Genomic DNA, 10289 nt, shown 5'->3' on the forward strand with positions numbered 1-10289 from the left:
ATAATTGTGTACATACTACATTCACATACAATTTACTTATAATTAAATATATATATAAATAAACCGGACTTTTGTTCGTAGATTCCCTTTACATACGTTGCAGTCGTTGCACTACCATCCCACAACATTTTTAAGTACTATTTCACTATTTGCTTTCCAAATAGTGATTTAACGATTGTTTGTGATCATACTTAAGTCGTAAATTTAAAAATTATTCAAACCATCTTTTTCATCTCTATTGGACACCGACCCATTTATATTTTAGCGAATCACCTGATTCAAACATAACTATTTAGAGCCGCCACTGAAGATAGACTACTTAGATACTTATAATTAATCATTATTTAAATATAGGTACACTAAATTACTAACACAAAAACTTAAAATTCTAGAGAAGTTAAGCTGTCAAGCATAGGCATAGACTAAAGTTAAGTTTAGTTTAATTGTCTATGTATTCCTCTTATTTAGTGAAATTTTGTTTCCATTTTTATTATTTAATTGTACACAATATTATATGCATTAAAATGCAAATATAAATGTTAATATTTATTATACCTATGCTGTTATATAAAAACAAAAATTGATTCACTAAAATTGGTAAAAACAAGAATTATAGTTATTATAAGCATCGTTTAGAGGGCCATTAGCTAAAAATTGATGAATTAAATATTTTGAGTTTATTGTTGCAACACACCATAAATTATATAAATTGTACTTTATTAACTAGTAAATCCTCTAGATATCAAATGAAAATAATGAAATATGTAAATCAGGAATGAATCATTTATGATTAAGATTTACAACATACTCCAATATAAAGTACCGGATCTTAAAATATAATCATTAAATGATTCTCGTTAAACGAATAATATGAATTATTTCAATAATTTAAATTGAGAGTACATAACATTTTTACTATAACCCAGAGGTGAATCAAACTATGCATTGTGGCTCCCAAGGGCGTCACGAGAGTTTGCGAAGGCAGCTGCATCAAAGCACCGGAAACTAATATTGTAGCTAAGTATTATATAATTATTGTAAATATTATTTATAGTGTATAATAAATAGACTATATAGTATATTAGTATATATTTCTAGTGCTAAAGTCACTGTTATTATAACGCATATTTGCTATATTGTATTTGTATTTCAATTTTTTCTTAATAATTTGGATTTCATCAAAATATTATGAACACCCAAAAACGTTGAGGGATGAAAAAGTTTGAATAACTCTGCTATTACTAATGAAGACCCTCAACCTGTTACAAATTCTACTTTTCAAGAACTTATATTATATAGGTGTTAATCAAAGAATTCATCATAGAAAAATAATAACAATTAGACAGTAATAATTTAGGGGAGATTGTGATATTTTTGTTACATTACATGTATTAGCATGCAAAAATGGAATCAGCACTTCTGTTCATATAATATGTAGGCATACCACAAATTCCTAAAATTTGGACAACTATTAGTTATAATTATCTTTTAAGGACATTTTTTCCAAAACTACACAATACTGATTCAATTTAATATTATACATATTATTTATGAACACAATTTTTTAATGATTGGAATTATTAAACTGTGTATTTATTTTAAAAAATATTTTAAATTATATAAGATAAATTGTTATTAAGCAATTATTAATATTTTTATACAAATTTCTTAATGTATTAATATAAATGAAAACTACTTAATAACTACAATTAATTAATATGTAATACCTAATCACATACAATATAAATAAAATAAAACTATTATCTATACTAGTACAGTTAAGGGCATAATTGTACTCGTTATTATAGTGTACATATATATAAATACATACTTTAAGTGAACATTATGCTCAAAGAGCACAAATGCTTATGAACATTTTACAACAATATATGTGAAGGTAATAAACTTATTGCCAACATACACATAAAAACTTATTGTTTGCTATCGGTATGTATAAAAAAAATGATAAAATGTAAAAAAACCACAAGTTCTTGTAAACAGTAAAGCAATGTCCATTAGAATGTTAATCTGGCACAAAACAAATATATTTGTATTAATGTGATGGTGATGTTTTCTTCACAACGTCAGGAAGTGATTTCTCTTCACGAGGTTTTGCTCCTCCAAATATACTAGTATGCTGAGTAGAATCTGCCAATTGATTCAGTGGTTCTTTTATGGTCCTTGGTTTCAACTGTAATTTAGGTCTGCCTGGATCATCTAAAATAAATGTATGACTTAAGTACTTATGTTTAGGGAAATAGCTTAACGATAAACTAATACACACTAATCATTTTCTAAATTATATAAAACGCCAAACTTGTGCTAATAAAATAAAATGTTGATATTACATAATATACCTATGCAGTGGCGTAACTATGGGGTAGCGAGGGGTAGCGGTCGTGACCCCAAACATTTTTATGGGGTGGCAAGAGTATCATTTTGTTACCCCAAAATTTTTTATATAATTTAGTAAAAAAAATCCGCGTCAGTGAGTATTTACTATTTATTTATCTTTAAATAGTTATCAAGAAAAAAATACGTTATTTGTGAATTTTCGGGGTACCACACGATTGCGTACGATGCTTCTTTTTGAAAACACGATTGCGTACGATTTACTGTGCATCGTTGCTAAATTAATGTTTTTATTTTTGATCAGTAAAATTTAAATTTTGGAAAAATGACTTAAGTTATGGTACCACTTAAAAATCTCAATTTTCGATAAATACCTATGTTACAATAATATAGTACACAAAATAAAATAATTAAATGTTAAAATAATATAATAAAAAATAGTTATTCAATAATAATAAAAAAAAAAATTATGGAAGTAACCCCTGTTCTATAAGTTCAAAGCAAATGGCAACAGTGCTTCAAAGCTGCAGATAAAAATCGTACGCAATCGTGCTTTACCGGAATTTTCGTGTTATAAAACTGTATAATAATAATATATAAGTATAATGATTATTTTAAAATAATTTATGAGGAAATTATGCGTATAAGTGGTACTCATCACTCATTATGCTTATTGGAGAAGGTGAAGTATTTAAAAGTGTTCGTTACCCCAAACATTTGCTGTTAGTTACGCCACTGTACCTATGAGTTATGACTTTCTTAAGTTGATCCTTATAAATGGCAAACAGTACCTATTTTCAATTTAATATTCTAAAGCAAAATATCTTAATGATAAATGTCAAAAAACTTAATTTAAATCATTATTTTTATTAGATATAAAATATTTACACAATTGTTATTGTTTCATTTTATGCCAATTTGCGAATTTAATTTATGGAGTTAGATACAATTTATGGTGCACTATTTTAGTATTGTAACATTTATATTAAAATAAATCTCAATAAATGAATGCCTACATGTCCACATAACTTAGAAAAATATCTTACTTTAAATATAGATTTTTATTAAAAACCTAAAAAAACAAAATTAATAAAGGAAAATATATCACAATTTACCTGAATTTCTTAAAAATTATATCGTTTAATGGGTTTTCTAGTTTTAGAAATGTTAAGAAAATATATCTTAACAACTAGGGAATAGTCTGATCCTAATCAAGTTTATAAAATTAGAATATCTTAATTTTTATTGTATACTATCATTTTCTGATTAAAGGAATTTATATATATATAAATAATTGCTACATGATATGTTTATATATTTTTACCTGCATAACAGTAAGTGGGCTTCTAAGTTATTTTTTACAAAATTGGTGCACAACCAAACAAGTTAGGAACCACTAATATATTTTATAAACAATATTTTATTCTTTAATTTAAAATGTGTGTTTTGTCTATGCTCTCAACAAATAAACTTATTGTGCTTATATTGCACAGATTGTTTATATCTAATAAAATTTAAAAAAAAAATTTAAATGGTGCTAAAGTTATGAATACCAGATAAAAAAATCAAATTACCATTTCAAAACTTAGTTGGTATTTGAATTATTATATCAATTCATATTTACATTTTATAATTCACATTTTAAACTAATGAATAACATAAATTTATATATAAAACATACATTAAGTTATGATGAAATATTGCAAACATGCATCAATGATTAGATTGGTAGCAATATTAGAGTTATCTCATAAAATATTAAATACATTTAACACTTACTTGGTGGTGGTGGTAAACTTTCAAAATCTGGTCTACGGTCACTACGACTTCCTCCTGGGAATTGCGAAGCATTTCCTTGTCGATTAAAGTCTCGTGAACCACTGTCTGGATACCTGTTCATGCCTCCTCCAGATTGATCCATGAAATTACCTCGTCCACCCATTCCACCGCCATTTTGGTTGCGATAATTACCACCAGAAAAACCTAAGAATATTTATACATTTCATGTTTTATAAAAAAAGTACAACTATTACTGTAGGTAAAAAATAATCTTTGAAATGATAAAGTTATCTGTTTAATTCTCAAAATTCAACACATTGAATAAATTTTAACTGTGAACAGAATTTAATAATAACCAAAGAATTACTAAGTTTTATATTTTTATAAAAATATTTCTCATATAATTTCCTCAGCAAATGTTTTCAGTTTGTGAACAGCAATGAGTATTAATCATAGAAACATTTATTCTAAATAATTGTACAATGTTCTCATATAATTTACTCAGCAAATACATTCAGTTTGTGAACAGCTATGAATATTAATCACAGTAACATTTAGTACCTTTATCTTTTGTAATAATTATTAATTATGTTGTACATATTCTCATACAATTTCCTCAGCAAATATCTTCAGTTTGTGAACAGCAATGAGTATTAATCATAGAAATATTAAATCTTATATTTTAAGAATACCAAATAACCAAATCCTCATACAATCTCATCAGCAAACAAATTCAGTTTGTGAACAGCATTAAATATTAATCATTGAATTATTAATATTTGCATTATTATTCTATTTTTATTCCTTTTCAGTAAAATGTCTCATATATTTTCTCAGCAAATTAATTCAGCTTGTGAACAGCATTGAGTAATAATCATTGCATTTAAACTGTGGTAACTTGTAAGTAAATATAGCATTAAATATATAAATAATTTTTACATGAAACACATTACAACTTACAAAGACTATGAACACATTTTAATACAGAAAAATATATCTCAATAACTAATAAAACAAATTAAAATATTTACCTGCATTTTGAGTGAAATCATCAGACCTACTGCGCATTCCGGGGTTATTGCTAAAACTTCCTGGCGCACCACCTATAAAAATATTTAAATCAATATTAAAGCCATGATTATATGTCTATTAATTACCTACTCGTTTGTTTCTAAAATTAATGTGTTAGATGACACAACAATGTGTTAAGCTTTGTCATTCACAACAATATGTTAAGTTTTGTCATACACACATGTTATATAGTAAAATATTATTCGCCATATTTAACAGATAATTATATTATGGTTATAATCTAGAAGAGGTGAACAATTGTACTAATTAATTTGATCATGTTGATCTAGTTTTGCTTAAAATGTATTTAATCATGAGTGAAGTTTGTTTAACCATATATATGTGTAAGACAAATTCTATTTAAGAAAATTTGGGACATTTGAATGTGCTTCAAATACACATAGTAGGTTATGTTTAAAAATTAATTAATATAAGTGCTCAATTTTGGTTGGGGATGCACAAGGGAATGGAGCAACCTGTGGATTTAAATTTTTAATATCAGCTTAGTTTTCCTAGGTTTTAGACAATCTGACAGTGGTATAATATATATATATATAATTTATAATAGCTTGTTTATTTTATATAACACTTATTTTTTGCCTAATGAAGTAAGTCCACAGATGCACAGAATAGCTTATTGTACCATCAAATATTTTTGGATTGTTTTTATTTTTTACTGAAACATGAAGGTATTTCTGTCAAAATGATAATTAAATAAATATAACATTTTTTTTTTTTATAAGACTAAATGTATGAAATGTTATTGCGAAAAATGTCAAATAAGTTGGGTGAATATAAAAAGCTAAAATTTTATATAAGCTGAAATGTAAAATCAACATTTTAAGGATGGAAGGTATATGGGAAACAAAGACCTTACAAGTCCATGTTAAATAATATTGCACTTGTAACTTAATGTTTGTCAATTAAGAACTGCCTATCATGGAAACAATTAGAAGATAAAATTTATTTTATTTTTAAAACAAACATACATAAGTTACATTTGTATAAATGTTATAATTTGTAGCTTATATAAAAATAAAAGAAAGAAAATATAAATCTTATCCACTCTAACTTTTTACATAAGTATCTCTAATATTAATTATATTAGATACACCAATGATTAAAAGATGATTTGAAATATTATATGTGTAATATGAATTAATAATTACCTCTGCCACCCCTGCCACCTCTATCAAATCCTGATCGTTCATTTCGTTTTCCAGACGCAACATCAATTTTAATTTTTTGTCCTTCAATAAAGACTTCTAATTGAAGTGCTTCTTTCAGATTTTCTAGAGTGACAAATTCAACATACCCAAAACCTTTGAACATATCAGTCTCTTTGTCATGAACTAATCGTACATTTCTAATTTGCAACTAAAAACAACAATAATGTATTACTTAATTACAAATCAATATTTTAGGTAGTTGAATAGGTAAGTTATATTTAGTATAGTGTAAAATACAAAACACTTATCTAGTCGACTACTAAAAACCTAAAATACTTGTACTAGGCAATACCTGGCTTCGAAGAAATAGATTTTCAACATCTCCTTGTGTTATTCCTTGTGGTAGATTTCCCAGATAAGCCACAAATGGTGGACTACTAGGTAATGGTTTGTTAAAACTAAATTAAAAAAAAAAATTTATGAACACATTGTATTGATGTAAAATTGATTTAAAAAATAAGATAATCTAAATGAAAGTTAATATATAACGTGCATATTTTGGAATATTATTGGTATTAGGTAGCTACCTATCTAATTGTATTCATTTATTATATAACTATGCAAAATTATGGAAAATTAAATTATATAAGATATTTTTAATTTAGATAAATGTAGTGGATTAATTTTATAAAAATATACCTAACATTGATTAGAGTAATGATATTTAATAATAGTTATTAATAGCATAACAAAATTTTGAAGGTGTGGCAATATAGAATACATGTTTTTTTTTGTTACCTATACATAAATATTCTTAAGATAAAACCAAGTCAAAGCTACATAGCTATCTACCTACCTAATTAATTAAAATAAGACCTATGTTTTACTATATAAATGGTGTAGGTATATAACCTTTCTTTGAAATTTAAAATAAGTTGTATTTACATAGGTAGGGAGTTGTCCATAAAAAAAAACAGACGTGTTATCTTAACTTGCACTCAATTCTCAACTACAATTTAGGTTGATATTTATCTTTTATTAGCATTTGAACTTAACTCTTTTTATATTTCAATTAAATTTAGCCTTTAGATCATTTTCAATTCAACTATGTCATTATCCTGTCACAAAATAAGCTTATTGCTGCGTTATATAAAAAGCACAATGTGTTGTAATTGAATTTCATAACGAAGTACTTACAAAACCAATAATTATAATGAAACAAATTCAATATTGTAATATTCAGTAAATATAATAACTGATGGTTGGAAATCGTTGATAAAAATGTTGTAGTTTTGGTGAACCTTAGGGACCCTACGTAACAGTAAGAAATACTGCTTAGCATCAGTCGGCCACCGAGAAACCAGCCGACAGATTCCGTCCACCGAATGGGTTATCGGAAATCGTTCAGCAGCCACTCGGAGTCCGTTCGGATCTATATGAGTTTTGAGACGGAAAAACGACAAGGCAGCGATCGACAGCGGTAAAGGAGTTCTAATGATTAATGGGCGGCTGTCGAACGTTGTGCAGTGTTCGACAATAAGATCATAAAATACCTGCTGTTGTCAAAGTCGCTGAACGCACTTCTGCCGGCCATGGTCACGCGGTGAGGTTCGGAACGATATCGAATAAATCAAACAAAATACGGTGTCACACACACACGTTGGCGCCGCCGATCTGATGGTCACGGGACGCTCGGAGATCACAAAAAAGCAGAACACACGTGGCCTGCGTAATGAACGAATGAATTATCGCCACAATCAGTACAAAATAATTATATGTAACGCAAATGTAACAGAATCAGCTTCGCGTTTTAGCAGTGGCGAGTGGTGAAACTCGCTTACAAGTTATAGTAATAACTAATAGCAGTACCTATAAGCACACGGTAACCAAAGCCCAACGCAATAATAATAATAATAATAATCGTACGAGTAGAGAAACATGAGGTTAACCATGGAGTGAACGGTTGTGTGAGCGCGTTATTCCATGGATGAAACGATCGAACAGACACTTGTGATAACTAGGAATACTAGATAGTAGATAAGGAAACGCACAAATGCCACAAATATCACGAACTACAACTTAAGTCTATCTTAGTCACAGACTTCTATACTTATTATAGAAGTCTGTGATCTTAGTCCGTGACCAAATATAAAAAAAAAAAATACACCATAGATAATATAAGATGGCTACAAAGTAAGTTGTACCACAGAGGCACAGATTATATAAAAAAATAATTATTTAATTATTAATAATAATTATATATAATTTTATAATAAAATATAAAATATAATAGGTATATTATATTTTCATCTATTCTGTGGTCGTACGTTCGCTACGTAACTGCACTCTAATATAGTAGCAATTTTTTGTATATGTTTATTTTATTTATGTTTTTCTAAATTCTTTTATGTGATAAGTGATGAGTCGTAGACCGTATGGCTAGTGATAACTGAACAACGATAAAAAATTAAATTAAATGTCAAACTCTTAGATAATATATTATGCATATAAGATTATCTATGGTCAACACGGCTTTCGATAGAATGGTTGCGCGTCGACCGAAAAGGCGAAAAATAGTGGCAAGAGAAAGTGCTTACATCAATTGACTACCTCTTAACGCGATCTAGCGGTCATATTTATAAACTATAGGATATTACTATTATTTATAATGTTTATTTTCTGCATGGAATGTGCACCACGATTTTTTTATTGCCAAAATCGCTTTTTAATTTTTAATTATCAAAATATTATAAAAAAAAATCTTGATTAGTAGATTATAATTTAGCTTAAACTGTCCTCATGACTAGCTACTTGGTACCTATTTAATTAATTAATTTAAACTGTATTATTGAGTTATAGATTGACTATATAATATTTAACACAGTGTATATTATATTTAAATTATTTTTCAAAATGTTTAATAATTACTGTTGCACTTATAACTTGTATTTCAGTGTATAATTAAATATATTAGGAATTTATTTGCTCGATTTACCTACTATAAAAATGTGTAACACTGTAATCCATAGAATAGTGAATGGTTGATAATGTGCAACGAAGTAAAGTGAAACAGTCAGTGAATAATTGAGATTTGAGATACCCAAAAATAAAATTACTGTTTTTAGCACAATTTAGTAAAACATATAGAAGTCAACGCTAGATGCCACTAACTGTCAGTCAATTCATGTGAGTACATTGCATAGTCAGACTAGTCAGTAGTCAATTAGTCTGTTAGTCGGTTTAAGTCAGTACTCAGTAAGCAGAGTAAGCTTAACATACGTCGACGCGCAACCATTCTATCTAAAGATTCTAAAGCCGTGATGGTCAAACTACTCTACTACTCAAACATTTTACATTTTATATTCTTATAAGTATTTATAAAATTAATTCACATTACTACCTACGTTGCTATCAATTTATAAAGTTTTTTACTTGTTTTTGATTGGATAATGGATATACGTGATTATAATAGAGGTGGGTTACAAATATAATTTAACAAATATACAAAGTATATTTGTTAAATTCAGAAAATTGTCTAGAATTTTTTTTAAATGTAGAATAGTGCCCCAAGTTGGTTTATGTAAATTATAAAATAAGAAAAATATGAATGCCCCATGTTGTCAATATTCGGTACATGGGGCAAGCAGAAAAAAAATTAAAAAAATAGAAGGAATAATATTGTTATATTTCAAATGCAACAAAAATGAATATAACATTAGATGAGATTACCGCAGTCCGCAAGGACTTTCCCGTTACGACATGCCTTATATTAAACTATAATTATACTATTATAGATAATTTAGTTACGCCCTTACCCTTATATAACATATAAATATACCTATTAACAAAAATTGGGGAATTAACTCCGGTTCGTCTTTGACGCGTAGCGTCATATGAATTTCCCTAATGTTCAACTCC

At 27.4% G+C, this 10289-nt stretch overlaps 1 protein-coding gene across 1 annotated transcript; it reads right to left on the reverse strand.

Annotated features, from left to right (window-relative positions):
- Positions 1-1009: 1009 nt before the first annotated feature.
- On the reverse strand, positions 1010-8263 carry LOC107170847 (eukaryotic translation initiation factor 4H-like). The gene is made up of 6 exons (XM_015521051.2): positions 7925-8263; positions 6724-6829; positions 6372-6579; positions 5163-5234; positions 4132-4335; positions 1010-2217 (listed from the first exon to the last, which is right to left on the reverse strand). The coding sequence occupies exons 1-6, from the start codon at positions 7963-7965 to the stop codon at positions 2054-2056; spliced, it is 795 nt and encodes a 264-aa protein (XP_015376537.2). The 5' UTR covers positions 7966-8263; the 3' UTR covers positions 1010-2053.
- Between the last annotated feature and the right edge of the window lie 2026 nt (positions 8264-10289).

This window comes from Diuraphis noxia, unplaced genomic scaffold, assembly GCF_037042655.1.
Source record: "Diuraphis noxia isolate RWA-SAM2 unplaced genomic scaffold, SU_Dnox_SAM2 contig0004, whole genome shotgun sequence".
Classification (NCBI taxonomy): Eukaryota; Metazoa; Arthropoda; class Insecta; order Hemiptera; family Aphididae; genus Diuraphis; species Diuraphis noxia.